This window comes from Colletes latitarsis, chromosome 14 (genome assembly GCF_051014445.1).
Source record: "Colletes latitarsis isolate SP2378_abdomen chromosome 14, iyColLati1, whole genome shotgun sequence".
NCBI lineage: Eukaryota > Metazoa > Arthropoda > Insecta > Hymenoptera > Colletidae > Colletes > Colletes latitarsis.
The window spans coordinates 15223199-15240478 of NC_135147.1; the positions used below are offsets into that span (position 1 = coordinate 15223199).

At 31.8% G+C, this 17280-nt stretch overlaps 1 protein-coding gene across 2 annotated transcripts; it reads left to right on the forward strand.

The window, feature by feature from the left end:
- The first annotated feature begins 3700 nt into the window (after positions 1-3700).
- Positions 3701-10919, forward strand: Rsod (Related to Sod). Of its 2 annotated transcripts, XM_076781350.1 has the most exons (20): positions 3701-3822; positions 4283-4505; positions 4584-4749; positions 4837-5059; positions 5150-5429; positions 6337-6602; positions 6690-6873; positions 6946-7185; positions 7268-7358; positions 7452-7530; positions 7615-7699; positions 7770-7944; positions 8010-8281; positions 8866-8977; positions 9042-9128; positions 9197-9331; positions 9407-9681; positions 9783-9907; positions 9978-10133; positions 10209-10919. In XM_076781350.1, exons 1-20 carry the CDS (start codon positions 3795-3797, stop codon positions 10298-10300), a joined length of 3294 nt encoding a protein of 1097 aa, XP_076637465.1. In that variant the 5' UTR covers positions 3701-3794; the 3' UTR covers positions 10301-10919. The 2 variants fall into 2 exon arrangements, with proteins under 2 accessions (XP_076637465.1, XP_076637464.1); XM_076781349.1 differs by having other exon boundaries at positions 7452-7699.
- Positions 10920-17280: the final 6361 nt, after the last annotated feature.

Genomic DNA, 17280 nt, shown 5'->3' on the forward strand with positions numbered 1-17280 from the left:
GCGGAAGGAAATTGTTTTGCTACAATACAAATAACATTTGAAGGTTAGACATTTTATATATTAAATTGAACCCACATTCATAGATCTAAGATAACAACGAAGTAGTACTTATTCATTGTTTAAAAAATATAAACGAATTTTGAGTGATTAATTAAACGTTATCGTTATTTTTATATCTCGAAAGTCCTGTAACGAAAGAGGAATACAAACTCTAAATGTTATTAATATAAAAAAATTAAGAAACCGTTATGAGATCGTTATAAAAATTATCCGTTATGAAAAATAATTTCTGAAAGAATTCACAATCTCAGGAAGAAAAATATATTTATTTTTAGCAGTTCTATATCTAGAAACTTTCTACGTAGAGTGTACTTATTTATCTGCTGATGGTAAATATATTTCTAATACGCATAAATCCTTTTTTATAACAGATTATTAGGACATAATTAATGATTTACTTGATTATGTGTAACTGTACTAATATGTCAATTATGTAGAGTAAGTCACATAACTTGATCGACTTTACTATTTCCGGTGTTAATGAGCCAATTCAAACTATTTTTAAAAATACGTTTGAAGTCCCTTCATTACGTTTTGACTATTAAACAAAATTAACAGAGACGAATACGTTACAATACTTCCCATTACAACACATTAATAACATTTTAATTGAAGATAATAATTATTTACGCAAAATAATGGTTTCATAAATATATTGATTAAAATACAATAACCCTCGAAATTGAGCAAGTACTTTCCTTTATTATAATTTTTATTTATTTAAACTGTAGTCTCTATTTATACATTTTTGAAAATGTATTTAATATACTTTAAAGTCTTACATTAATACAAAAAATACAAAACATATTGAACATAGTTTTTATTAGAACATTAATTAAACAATAATCGTAATTTTAATGTGATCAATAATGTGACTAAACATTAAATAACTGTAATACTTAGTGTATCCACCATTGACATCAATAATGACTTGAATTCTACTGGGCAGAATTTCTACAAGTTTTTTACATTAGTGAAGATTAATTTAATTCCATTTTTTAAATATATTTTCCCACAATAATGATAAATTTTAATTTTTGTTTTTAATTTACTAATTCTTGTTTTAACTGGCTCTAAAGATTTTTGATAGTATCATGTACCGTTTTATTAACAGCGATTTTTTAACATTGACTCTTTTCTTCGATCTGACTTATCGTAATGTTCTATATACTTCTTCAACACTAATATTAATACCATTAAATGATTTCAACCTATTTTTTACCTGTATGGCATTATTAACTATCAATTTCACCTGATCATACATACATACAGGGTGTTCGGCCACCCCGGAGAATTCTAGAGGCCAAAACAAGACGAAAATCAAGAATACCAATTTGTTGATGGAAGCTTCGTTAAAGAGTTATTAACAATTAAATTCAAAAATTTCACATCGTTCTGGAAAAATTATTTTCGGTTGCGGGGGTCAATTACAATCACTTTTGATGAATACACATACCTTCGAAATCCTATCCACTTTCGAGAAAAAAAATTGGGTAGGTGCTGAAATTTTTCGGTGAAAACAAAAATTTTCGAATCGTTCTGGAAAAATTATTTTCGGTTGCAGGAGTCAATTATAATAATTTTTGGTCATTACATATACCATCGAAATCCTACGCACTTTCGAGAAAAAAATTCCTTACCAAAAATCTAATTAGGTGCCTAAATTCGACGAAAAAAAAAAATTTCAAATTGTTCTGGAAAAATTATTTTCGGTTGCGGGGGTCAATTACAATAATTTTTGGTGAATAGACATACCCCCGAAATCTTGTGCGTTTTCGAGAAAAAAATTCAATACAGTTGAAACTTTAAACGATAATAACTTTTTAACGAAGTCCCCATTAATAAATTGGTATTCTTGATTTTCGTCTTATTTTGGCTTCTAGAATCCACCATTAAAATTTTTCCCAGGGGTGGTCGAACACCCTGTATAGAGCAGATTATACAGGGTATTCGGCCACCCCTGGGAAAAATTTTAACGGGAGATTCTGGAGGTCAAAATAAGACGAAAATCAAGAATACCATTTGTTGATTGAGGCTTCGTTAAAAAGTTATTAACGTTTATATTTCCGCCTGTAGAACGGCAATCTGCGAACAACTGCGTACGTGTGATGGTGGTTCTCACTCTCAAAACTGTAAGATTGTCGATACGTCAGTTAATTTCTCATACTGAATGAGAACCACTATCATGCGCACGCAGCTGTTCGCAGATTGTCGTTCTACAGGCGGAACTTTAAACGTTAATAACTTTTTAACGAAGCCTCAATCAACAAATTGGTATTCTTGATTTTAGTCTCATTTTGGCCCCTAAAATCTCCCATTAAAATTTTTCCCAGGGTTGGCCGAACACCCTGTATTACGCTTTACCGTGTCATAGAATTCCGGCTTTCAACTAACTTTATTTTTCGCCACACTATTTACATACTTTTTCTAATATTACTAATCATTCCCATTAAACAATGATATTTGTTTATCTATGCAAAACACCTGTCTTAATTTCTTTTACAATCTATTTTACTATATTTTGAACGACTGACTTCATTATGCAAGAAAAGTTCAGGCATACAATTTTATTTAATATTAATGGAAGAATAATATCATGTGTGTTATTTTATGTATAGTACGTATGTGTGTATGTATCGCTTACTGATTACAGTTGAACAATAAAATTGACAATAGTCCAAGGAGATAATTTTCATGTACCTTAAAAAGTATTTTAAACCGGCTGCACTAACTAACTTTCCGTTTGATACTGAATGTTTTAGTATTAAAGAAAATATTAACAAACAATTTAAATGACTTTGTTTAAATATTAACCGTTCTAAGAAATGTGTATTCCAAGAATATTACAAATTATACTACTCGAATATGGAATAAATAAGACCTCTTTTAATTTTTTCTAAGATTTTTTAAATATATTTGTTAGAATTTTTCGAAACGAAGGTAGAAAAAATTCATGTAGGAAAAAATTGAAATATCCTTGTGAGATTTTCGAAATATTTCTCGATTATAATATTACATTTCTTTATAAATCAAAAAGTAAACATTTTTAATAAAATTGAATTTTAGAATAAAATAAATGTATTATTACATTTAGGTTCTCATTCAGTATGAGAAATTCTATTAACTGACGTATCGACAATCTTACAGTCTTGTGAGTGAGAACCACCATCACACGTAGGCAGTTGTTTATTATATTATACATATTTAGCATTAACAATTGTATTATAAACAAAAGGTCGAATCTAGAACAAATGTTTTTACCGTTTACATTCAGAAACTAATTTTCTTAATAAATTTTTATAAATTCCTAAGCTCAAAGTCATCTAAAGATCACTGTATAACAGATCGTTGATCTCGTTTTTTCATTAGCTTCGTCAGTCTTCCCGTCGAATATTTGTTTAAACATATTCAAATTATACGAGATACGTTGAAACTTCTAATTGTTATGTTTACAAATGTCGAGTTAATAAACGTTGTTAACGAACTAGGTGTCGATTTATTTCTTGTGACCATTACAGATTTCTTTCCTTCTCGATATGACAGTCAACGAACTCCTTTTTCACAAAAGACTCCCACCATAAGCGTTCGAAGAAATGAGAAAGTATAAGCCGCGTTACCTTGACTGGTTTCATTGCAAGGTAACTGCTTGACATAGCATGGGTTAGAATACAAGTTAGCCACTTGATACATTGCTTTTAAAAAATGCATTAAATATTCTTCTATAACACGTAAAGATGTGGTGGTTTATTTTATTAACTTACGGTAAGTAATATTATATTATAATATACATACACATGTACAGAATAATAACATTTAGAACCATTTCACGCGACAATATTTGTACGCGATACAGATCGTAACTACACATGAACTTAATAGCAATATCGGACAGTGATTTTCGTAACCTATGCTGAGATCAAAGTTTTCGACATATGTCTTATACAAGTATCGTCGTATAAAAGAGTTCTAATTGTTAGTCATCATCGCTGATGACAATTTCGGTACAATTCAAGTACCGAAATAAAACATTAAAACACACATATACACGCACACCCCCTATGTATGTATTTATAAATACATTTTTATAATGTACAATTCTACTTTATGTTAAATAAAAAAAATCATTTTATGTTTGGACGCCACGAAAATTTATCCTACATAACAGACATTAGATCCTGCATATCCTAATATTATATTGTATCGTACACTTACGTTTTTATAGCTTCCGTTGGGCATTCATTACGTCTGGCGGCGTATATTTCTTCCGGCGGACTTCACGGAGAAATTCGATTCGAGAAAGCAACGCAAACATCTGTAAGAATTCGATTCTCACTTCAAGCTACACTTCAATATCCGGATCAACAATGGTTTTGGTCAGTTACTCAATTCCCTGTTGATTATACCGTTGTCAACGATAGATGCAACCGTCGATACATTGGAGAAAGGTATTTATGTTTTACATTTTTATTTTAAAACACCTGTTTCTACTTTCTTTTTTTTTAACGATATTATAAATTTCGTAGTGTCATCGATTTGACGGAATTTGTTGGACCACTGGATATGCCTGGAAATGAAACAGGATCGGTAGAAATTTCAGGAATAAGCTTAACAGGCAAAAACGGTTTATGGGGTAAAAGCTTGCTCTTCCAGGATTCATATTCGGACAGAACCATTTGCGCCTCGATCACGGTAATTTTTCAGAGACGGAAAATTAATTTTGCATGTTTCTTAAGTATAAATTAAAAAAGACTTCTTTCCTTATCGATAATTCCTAAGGTACTCGAAAAAAATGTAGAAAAATTTGCGGAAGCACATTTCTACGGACCTATAGCGGGAACTATTTGGTTCCGTTGGTTGGGTGGTCACGTTGGTGCTAACACCACCGATACGATAATTTACGTGGATTTGCATCACGTTAATAAACAGAAATTGCAAAGTGTGGACTACACGGAACATTACTGGAAGATTTATGTAACTGACATTTTTGACATCAGTAAAGGTTCAGTTTTTTATAAAATATATTTCGTTCATTAATCAACGACGATTTACTTTGAACAAATTAAATTTTTAATATTTACTTGCAATCCAGATAAATCGAGTTGCAACATTCTACAATCTGTCTTTGATCCAAATAATGCTGGTAATGGGAAAGCCATCGGCGATGTTGATACACGTTTAGGCAAACTAAAAGTGGCTACCAACTATCAGAAAAGGTATAAAACGTTGTATAGAGATTCCGAATTGTCTCTGCTACCTGCTGATTTGCTTGGCCCTCACCGTCTATTATACTTAGTGATATTTCATCCGACGCACGACGATTCATTTTTAGTTTGTGGCAAGATTAATCATCGGAAACCAATTTTAGCCAAGTAAGACTTCACAAATATTTTAATTTCCCATTACTTTTCATTTCTTTACATTTATTAAGATGCACCTCAGATTTTCAAAATTGTACACCATATAAGATGCCCCATGTAATTGGAATAAGCTGTATCTCTAAAACCGATACACTTCTTTATTCAAAATATTAAGGTACTTATCCCCTTAACCTAATAATTCAAGAATTATACCACTTTAAAGCATATTAAACTATTTTAGTATACTTTAAAAATATTATACATTATTCACGATACACCAAATATTTATACGGTCTTCCATTGTAGTCCAAACATTGTTTCACTTTTTTCTTTAGATTACTTAACATTTTTATTATGTATTTCTTGGCCATTTTCGGTATTTCTAAACAAATATGGTGTTGAACACTAGGAACAGAATGTAACATTCACTTTATGTAATACACTTTATTTTTCAAATATCTCCATAAGAAAATAAACAAGAAAGTTAATCCTACATTAATTGATATTAGACATAGACTCATGTTTACATGCATAATAATACACAAGTATATCTCCACGAAAATGAATAAAGCTAAACTGAACAAATTTAGTAAACTTTAATGTGTTATAACTCTTGAACTATGAAGTTTAGGGCATAAGTACCTTAATACTCATTTACCAAGATTAAAAAATTCTATAGAGTAGTATGATCAAAATTATAGAATTCATAACGATGCATAGAATGCATAACAATGGATAAAATCATATTCAGTTTGTGCATCATTTGATACTGTTCAATTTTGTCTTATGGTATTTATTTGCATCTTTAACAGTTTTAGAGATATAGCTTTCCCAGTTGCATGGGACATCCTGTATAGATATTTTTAAATATTTTCTACATATGTTTAATTTCATTTTATTTTATCTTTTAATTACTTAGAACTTTAATTAGTTCTCATGGCATAAAAGGAGAGGTAGTATTGACTCAAATAACTCCGTTCGAGCCAACATGGGTTAATATTTCCTTAACGCCCATCAATGACTTAGAAACAAGATTGAGATATGCGACTAAAATACATTCATACAAAATTCATGCGTTGCCGCCAAAGGTAACGGAAACACTAAGTAAAACTGACGAATTATGTGAAACAACTAAAGATGTATATAATCCAAGTAATATTAACATAACAATTGTGCCACCAGCAGGTAAACAGTTAATATATGTATTTTTTAACAAGTATTAAGTTTTTTAAGCATGAAATCTACAATTTAAAGTACAATTATGTAAATCAGGGTTTGGAACTCAAGATCAATATGCTATTGGTGATCTTTCTGGAAAACTTCAAAATCGCAAAGAAGGATCGTATCATTATGATATTTTACCAGGAAGTGCGAAACTTAATGGAATTTATTGGGACACATATCTTCCTCTTTCAGGAAGTTACAGTGTCGTGCACAGAAGCCTTCTTCTTCACAAGTAATAATGCCCTCCATATTTTTCATTTTCGCTTATACGATTATAGAAATAAACTGTTTTCACACTCTTCAGATATAATGAAACCGATAACACGAGTGCAGTCCCATGGATGTGTGGTACTGTGAATCTTTACTTGCCAGATAATACTGGACAAATGCCAATGTTAACTGCACAAGTAGTGTACAGATATCCTATTGTTGGAAGAATAATTTTCCGTCAACCACAAAATTATCCTCAAATGGACACTACCATCATAATTGAAAATTTAATTCATGCAGATGGTAATACTTTAAACAATTCGGCATTACATAGGTATAATGTTCAAGTACGTTTATTAAAAATAATAACTTTTTTAAAGATATACACGAATATTTGAAATTGTATATATATTTAGATGGATGATTCATGACAATCCACCAGGTAAAGATTACTATAACTGGACAGGCAGATGTTTGAGCGCTGGAGAACCATATAACCCATATAAAGTATAGTGATTAATAAAATTAGTCGAAATATTTATAATACTCAATGCAATCGTCTTTTTTTATTTTGTAATATTATTTGTTCAAATGTTTTAGGTAGAACAGGATTCGAATTCTGAATACTGTTCAATGGATGAAATAACATTATGTAGGGCAGGAGATCTAACAAGACATGGTACGATTGATATTGCTGGTAGAAAACTCTACGGATCTACTTTAACACGGAAATTGTTTACGGATACAATGTTATCTTTGTCAGGACCTAATAGTATATTAGGAAAAGGTTTGGTAATATATGATGACCATGGACCACGCGCAAGGGGAGAAAGACTAGCATGCTCAATGTAAATTTGATAAAAAATAGAAGTTTAATTCTAATATAAATATGGACTGAATATTATAATTTTTATTCAGAATTAGTAGAGTGTATAATCGCAAAGCTGTAGCAAAAGATTGGTTTGGAAACGGAGAAAATATTTCGTTAAGAGGAAAACTGGAATTCATACAACAAACTGAATATGATGTTACGAACATAGAAGTAAATTTAGATGGTCTTAATGGAATAATGAGTGGATATCATGTACATATGGTAATATAAATATAGTGAAATTAATATTTTTTTAATTCCCTGTAATACAAGTTTACACATTTTAGACTTCGATAGAACAAGATTTAGAATTTCCATGCGAAAGTACATCTTTATATGGACATTGGAATCCATTCAGCGTCAATGGGAGTAACACACCGCTTCCCAATGAAGGAACTTCTGATCAATACGAAGTTGGTGATCTCAGTGGAAAATTTGGTACATTGGAGAACAGGAAAAAATATACATCAACTTTTAATGATACGATCCTTCCATTGTTTGGATCAAAAAGTATATTAGGCAGAAGCATAGTAATTCACAAAAAGAAAAAGAATTTAAGGTAATTGTAATTTATATAATTGATAATGATACTTATATTAGATTCTATGATTGTCAAATATATGAAAAATTACTAATCTATTAAGGTATTAAAAAGTAAAGATGTCAGCATACTCAATAATTTATTACAATATAAACTATCTATTTATTATTGTACTCCGATATAAAAGTATTCTTTAAATAATACTTTTATAAGTAAATAATAAGTAGTATCGTTTAGAAAATTTTTATAATAATGATAAATAGTGATAATTATTAGTAAAATAATATTTAAAATATGAAAAGTTGTTATAAAACAAAGACTATTTGGTTATTATTACTTTGCCAATCACAAGTACATGTAGTATATCGAGTATTCAAAATGCGGCTTAAATTTACTAGATTTAAAATATTTAATATTTTTGTAAGTAATTCAGAGTGACACAAATGTTTTATTCTTGAGTCGTTAAAAAACTGTTTTTTGAACATGTGATTTATTATATTTGTAGTATTGTAGTATGTACGATTACAAGAATACATTAGTTAAATTTTATCAAACATTTTAGGAGGAATTCTGTGTATATTTTACAGTACTCTTTCTTTCAGATGGGCATGTTCAACCATAGAAAGAGGATACGCACCATCTGAGGCTGATGAGTTACGAGCAATTGCTTCTTTTCATCATCCACAAGGCTTTGCATATGGTTACATAAGAATGGTATTATAGATTTAAAAAATATTAAGACGTAGAAATAGATTTTAATAATAACTAATAATTGTAGTTACAACTGGTATATCGAGATGGTAGTCGCAGCGACACTGTAATTGAAGTAAAATTGCAACACCCTGGTAAACATGATCGTAATGTTGTAAGTACATTTGACAGAATTCATATTTAGGGATCAATTTATAAATATTTAAAAATATTTTGTTATAGACAAAAAACCACAATTGGGCAATATATGTAAATCCAGTGGGTGTAGATGCAGCTGTGCAAGTAAAAGACACTAGATGTGTGGCAGGTGGATATATATGGAATCCTTATTTTACACAATTGGCTGATCCTTTAAATGTAATATTAATTAGAATTATATCTAACACAGTAAATATTTTAATTCTATGAAATAATTTAACTTTTATTTCATAGGATGATCTATATAGACAAGAATGTGGACCTGATTTACTGTTAAGATGTTACGTAGGAGATATATCAGGCAGATTAGGTCCCATCAATATAGGATTAAAGAGACAAGTTTTTACAGATTCTAATTTTCCTTTAGGTGGATCAGAATCTGCAATGGGTAGATCTATTGTTATTTTTGATAAAGATTTCGGACGCAATAGATTTGCGTGTGCCAATATCGAACCAGATAATGACATCGTAAAATATGCAAATATAAGAAAACCACCTCGTTTCGTGGTGTTAGTACATATGCAATACCCTATTTATCATATTTCTAAATAAAATTTGTTACTAATTTTACAATATTATATGATAATTCAATATATATTCCTTATTATAGAGCACAATTTTTAGAGGATGTACGAAAAATTATGGGTATTCCTGAATGGATGTTATCTATAGACAGTAGAAAAACTAAAACTTTACACAATGGTGCATGTATTCAGTTTCTATTACATTTTAAAGGTAATTTGGAATATTTATAAAGTATTTAAAATCCAATAGTTAAATAATAATTTTATAATTTTACATTTAGGTCCAATCGTTAATAAATTAGAAGAAGATTTTAACAAACTTATGTCAACTGGACGATTAGATGCACCGAGTTTATACATTCCAGGATATATTTCTACAAAACGCAAGACTACTTTAGGTTATCGCCTGTGTGGAAGTCGAGACCCACATGATAAAAGTAATAAATTAAATATTATAAAAAGCAGTTACACATAGTTTATCATTGGAAATAACATAATTTTAATACTTTCAGGGTTTAATATCTCATTTCGAAATATCTCTCCATCGTTAGTATCACGATTGTTTTTAATTGTAACTATATTTATTATTAGCAATATAATATAGCATACATTCAATATTAATCTCGTTGTGTACATTTATTGACACTTTGACTGCCACGTCATCCATATACATTCATATAGATAACAGAATTTTTCATTATGGAACTAAAACAATTAATTCTCAAGTTGAAATGTTAAAGGAAATAAATTTGAATAGGATTCATGAATTTTAGAGAGGTTACGAAAATAAGTCTTAAGACAAATTATGTATAGTATACAATTGTCTAAAGTCAAAGTTTTGGTCTAAAAAAACATTTTAAGGTTTTAGTCTGGCAATCAATATGTTAAAGAAATATTTGATAAGTTATTTTATTTTTATACGGAGCCGTTACATTTTTAACATTAGTTAGACCAACAAATATTTAATATACAGTTATATAAATTATAATTTTTATTGTGAACAATTAATGATCATAAAAGACTTATAGAATGGAAAAGATTTTTTCACCAAATATGTTTTTTGATCGAAGTGCTAAGTGGAAGAAAGTTTTTATCATATTTATGACGAATCATATCCGTTAATTCTAGAAAGGTGGTGTTACAAAAAATTATGTTAAAGTTGGCCCAAGTATGTTTTCTATATTTTTCATTGAAGAATTGTTAATATTAACATAAACCCGGTATACAAGTAAACCTTACATCCAATGTATTTTTTCGGCCCATTTTGCGCAACGTTACCAAGTTATAAAAATAAGCACAAGAAGAAGTGAGACAGTCCAGAATTGTATACAGGTATCTAACAAATTTCCAGAAAAAATTTGCAACTTATCGATGAGGTATACATTATACATTAAGGCTTGACATATGTATGTCGTTTAGGGTATCATTCTGAACAATTTGTTTCTCAAAATGATGCCCTTAATAACATATTTCAAGATTATTAAAATTCGTAAGGATGTACCTTATCGCCAAGTTGACCGCGAAATCTCTATTTTTTATTTTAAATTGTAATACATTATTTCTGTAAAAATTAACTTGGCAAAAACGTATTTGCTACTGGAAATCAGTATTATTAAACTGCTCATCAGGAGCACCAGAAACTCCTCATTTCACTTCGTGAGAAAGACAGAATGATACTCGCTCTCTTTCTCGACTCTTAAAAAGTTGCTCAAAATGAGCACAGCACTTTGGACCAGTGATGGAATTTCGTAGGATTTTCCTGATCATGCGCACTGGAGCGAGCGCTACAGTCCTCATTGTCGTATACACTTAACTAGAATTTAGGGTACCGTTGGATCCCAGTAAGGAACAAAATAAAGTGTACAGGGGTTTGTGTCCGCGGTCCCAAGGGGCAGGTATGGTCCCAAAGTACGGTGCTTAATGGCTTAATAGTACGTCAATTTGCTTTGTATCATAAGGTACTTGCCAAATTGCTAATCAAGTAATTTAAGCTAATATTAAACTAAATGAGGTGTCCCCTAATAAAATGTTGGAATTCCCAACAGGTCCCTTGCATGCACCTCCTTTTGCGCTTAAGATACATCTATGGTAGCGGGCGACATATAGCTGTGACGTCAGCTTACGCATGCGCAGAAAGGAATCCTGCGAGGGAAAAATCCCACGAAAATCCATCACTGCTTTGGACAATTTTGAGGAGTAAAGAAAGAAGGCAAATGTGAACCTCTCATTCTTGCTCTTGCATCGCCCACCCGTTCGAATTGTCGACAAACGACATGCGTCGTCGCGACTAATGTCGTTTGCATTTCTCGAAAGCAGACCTGGGCGCTTTTTGAAAATTCATTGACTTTCCACAATTCCACACCAAGTGACCGTGTGCTATACATACATATTATACATGCTAGGAACTATAAAATTGTGTAGCCTCTGCCGCACAGCTACTTTCTAATAACAGGGAATAATAGTTAAATCTAAAAAAAAATTTGAGAATACAGTCTTATTTGTCCTCTTTATTTAGGAATTATAATAAACGGTGACTTAATAAAATTAACCAATTGAAAATGAATAGAAATTAACGTTGCACCGGTCGTGTGATGTACATTTTGGAATAGAGATCTCTATAACCATTTTTTAATAATATGAGAAAATTTTAGTATACAGCTTTATTTATCTTCTTTGTTTAACAATTACAAGAAATGCTAACTCATTACAATTCGTCGGATTACTTTATGTTGAGCTGTTAAGAGGCAGACAGTAGGCAGCTGCAATATCAGGTATAAGAACCCAACCACGCTACAGAACTGAACGCGATGTTGCCATATCGTAACGCCGGCGACGCGCAGCGTTGTCACTATTCATAAGCGTAACCGTTCTTTCGCCAGTGGGTTAGTAAAGACGATTCCTTATCGAAGATATTTATCCTTCGTTTTATTTCACCATTTATTTTTAAAGCTATTAACATTACGCAATATCCCTTGTCTTATTTTAATCAAGAATGATCCATATTATTTGAAAAACTGTTTTTTAAACTTTATAATTATATTCATAATTATACTTTATAATTATATTCATAACATAAAAATAATACATTTTAATTCAAAATAACAACTTTAATCTTTTGAAAAAGTCACGATCAGTTTCCTTAAAGAATCGTTAGTAAAATAGAGGTTTGTAGAAAAGATTTCAGGGAAAATCACAATAATTTTTTTGGATATAAGACAATAAGTTTTCTAGGAACACAAAGGAATATGTATATACATATGTATCTACGTATATTTCGTTAGATACATTGAGATACAGCTATAGGCAAATTTCAAATATTCCTTGTTAACTTCGATCAGCTAGCAACGAACTAATAGAGTCCCATGCGAATAAATGATAAAAATTATTACAAGAAGTGTATGATTACTCTGCCAGATTTTACACTCCTAATGCAAGAATTTACGAATAGGTGTCCAGTTTATTTCGACTGTACTCTTCTGACGACAATGGGGCGTCTGGTGCCTGGTTTCTTTCAATCGTACACTCCCGATGTGCTACTCTGCCGATCAGACGTCCGGTTTATTTCAAATGTATACAGGGTGTTCGACCACCCTTGGGAAAAATTTTAATAGGAGATTCTAGAGGCCAAAATAAAACGAAAATCAAGAATACCAATTTGTTGATTAAGACTTCGTTAAGAAGTTATTAACGTTTAAAGTTCCGTCCGTACTGATTTTTTTTCTCGAAAATGCACAGGATTTCGGGGGTATGTCTACTGACCAAAAATTATTGTAATTAAGCTCCGCAACCAAAAATAATTTTTCCAGAACGATTTGAAATTTTTTTTCGTCGAAAAATTTAGGCACCTACCCCCTATCGATGTTTCTTAAAAATTCGTTTTCCATTTTTAATAAATTTGTTTGACGCTCTACAGAAAAGTTGTCTAATACTTTTTTGTAGGTACCCATGGGCTCTACTTCAGAAAAAAGTTTCATTGAAATATATTCACTATCGTGAGAGTTATGGCTTTTTGAAAATTGGACCATTTTTATGAGGTTTTTTTCATTTTACGGTGTCAAGGAACAACTTTTTCAATATTGTTAGAATTTCTACATATTCTCCACTAAAATACGCGTTGTTTGCATTTTGGAAAATTAAGATCCTCCAATCCGTTCAGGAATTATAACATTTTAACGATTCGCAGGAAAGCCTTTGATTTTCGGTAAAGAATTTTTTTCTCGAAAGTGCATAGGATTTCGGGGTATGTCTATTCACCAAATATGCTTGTATTTTTGTAATTTTTTTAGTATGATTTGAAATTTTTTAATTTCGTCTAAAAATTTCAGTAACTATTCGAATTTTTTTCTCGAAAGTAGGTAGAATTTCTGGGGTATGTGTATTCACCAAAAATGATTGTAATTGAGCCCCGCAACCAAAATAATTTTTCTAGAACGATTTGAAATTTTTTAATTTTTTCGAAAAATTTCACACTTGAATTTTTTTCTACAAAGTAGGTAGGATTGCGGGGGTATGTCTATTGAGTAAAAATGATTATAATTGACCCCTGCAATCGAAAATAATTTTTTCAAAATGATTTGTAATATTTTAATTAAATTTCTTAATAACTTTTTAATGAAGCCTCATTCAAGAAATTAATATTCTTGATTTTCGTATTATTTTAAATGGCCTCTAGAATCAACCATTAAAATTTTTCTCAGGGGTGGCTGAACACCCTGTATACGCTCTTTTGGCAGATGCAGTTAGGCTGAAAACAGACGAGCGGTGCGATATTGCAGCAATTTTGTTTTTCCTTGTTTTACAATTAAAACAACGAAAACAGATAAAATCGGCGTTTCTATGTCTGTCTTGGTTGTTTTTAATTGCAAGACAAAAAAAAACATAAATAGCGATTTCGCGAAACATCGCGAAGCTTCGATTATCGTCAACGGAACTATCTGTCGCAATTCTTTTTTTTTCATAACGAAAATGCTTCTAGAAGCTTCGATTTACAGTCGGCCCGATTATTGATCGGTCGTGATTCTAACTTTTGACTGGACCACCGATTTCGCGAACGTTCGATGGTAATTCTTACACGACATATTATTACAAGTTTAAAAATGCAACATTCATATTAAAACTGACGATTAATGAATTATTAATGACCGTAACGCCATTTATTTTATTTAAAAGATGACAACACCTTAATGGACCTAAAACAAGAGGTATTTTTATGAATTTTTTACAAGAAATGTGTGTTCAGTCGAAATGACCTCTGTTTACCATAAATAATTTCTTGAACTTTTGGAAACAATTTTTAAAAAATATCTATATTTATTTATAACAGAGAAAATGGCGTTATTCTGAACCACGTAACGGTATGCACGGTACGCTGATGTACCTACGTGATAACTTGAAAACCTTTTAACCGAATGTAATGTTTGGTATTCATATTCTCAATAACATTTTTTATCGGTTGACGTATCGATTTTTTTGTTTAATTACTTCTCGGAATATGATAAAAGAACGTCGTTGAAAGTTCCATTTTCTACAAGCTGCTATAATTTTATTGGCTTAATAGTTAACTTATTTTGCAGTTAGAACACAACAAAATTCAAATTGTAAGCGTTAAATCGTTTCAAAGTATTTCGCATACCCAGTACATCGCTACCGTACGGTATACATAAAGCCCCTCTTTCTCTCCGGGCAGAGAGGACGTTCGGGTTTTTATCTATGTAACGGTTCCCGAATTCCAGTGAACAAGAGGCAGTTATGTATGTGTAACCTCTAGAGGTGTTGACAAGGTCTAAATCGAACAGATCAGTAACAACCCAGGAACGCTTATAGACCGTAAACGTTACGTTTAATTTATATCATCACTTCTCTTATAATTATTTTCCTTCATCGCAATACCTCCTTTCATTATTTAAATTTCCCCCCACAAAATATTGTTTTTACTTTAAAAACATCTAAACTTCAAAGTGAAATTTGTAAAATAAATATTTGTTGTATGTGTGTTTCTGAAATATTGCAGAATTATATTTCCATCCATTTGACAAATGAAAATAAAACGTTTCTTTGAAAATGAATGTGTAAAACTTTCTTAGCAGCGGTCAACGTATCGTCATATTCCGCCATTTTTTCTACGGTATGCATGGTTCCGTACATCAGTAATTTCTAATAAGATTTGTTGCTAGGTAGTTGTTTTGTCGTTGCAATGACGATGATGATCGTTTTTATGCCTTCGAAAAATCAGCAACGTTGCCACTACACGTCCTACCTCCAGAGATATATGTATACCAGACAGAGATCTCGGTGTCCTTATTCCACTTCCTCACACTATGCCAGATCATACATACGTGAGCTCGTAGGGCGGAGATTCGAGAAAGACAAACTGACATTCGCCCTCTTTCTCGATTTTCCGAAGCTGCCCGAAGTGAGCACGAATGTGCTCGAAAGTGGGGATGCAGCGCCGGCGACGCTGTCGACCGGTCGACGTGACTTCAGTTGAGCTTGGTCGTCCCTTCGGTCTGGTTGGGTTTGGTTTTTCAATTTTATAAGGGGAATTAAGCATGATTTTTTCTTAACTGTATTAATTATATTAGTTATTTTGACCAAGCTGGCTCCCTGTATACGTTTCGTAGTAAAAATGGTGTATTTAATTTTCGCGTTTTCCGCGTCATCCGCGTCATCCGCGTCGCGAGTGTATTTTTTTGGTCCATCGTACATTTTGGAAGGCCCGTCGTTTCCTTTCTGCTTTTCTTCCCCTCTGTCTACAATTCGGTAAGGTGAGAATTGTTAATTCGTAGCCGTAACGTTGAACGAAAATGGCCGCCATTTTCTACGTTTCAGGGCGTTGCTTTGAAACGTGACTACTGGTGTTCATTTTCTAAGCGATACGTAGCTAAGAAGTATACGATTTGCGTGCTGCGTCTAGAAATAATCGTTCTTCTTGATGTTTTCGTGACGTGCACCGCTTTTACTCGACCAATTTACGCGACGATTAGACAGATTTCTTTCTGCGTTTCCTTAACGGCCCTAGTGGTAATACGATGGGGGATCGTACGCGTAATATTGGTAACCTATTAGGGATTTTTCGCGATTGCCGTTGGAACGGAAGCAGTATCAATATTATGTTTTCGCAGTTGCGACTGCATATATTTCTTGCTTTTTCTTCATAGGCAAAATTCGCATGTAAATTGGATAAATACAAATTAATGCATTTATACTATTTACAATTTTTCCACCTTTTCCGCGATCCTCGTGGCGACGTGTTGGACAATATGGAAAATGTACCTATGCATGTGTATATTCATTATTAGAATTTCGTGTCGATTCCGTTCTCGTTAACTTCAAATTTTGAGACAGCTATTCTACATCATATCGACGAAACGTTTACTAAATCCGTTCTCTTAGTTAACAAAGAAGAAACCAACGAAGCAGAAACCCCCTATGGTCTCAATGGTGTTAGGGTTCTTAGGAAGCTGACAACGAATCTAGGAGCTGTCGTTAGTTAGGGCACACTTTCTTTTAGATAGGGCGTTTAGATTAAGTTATTTAGCTTAAAAAGAGTTTAGAGGGATGGTTAGCACCTCTACCTCTTTTTCC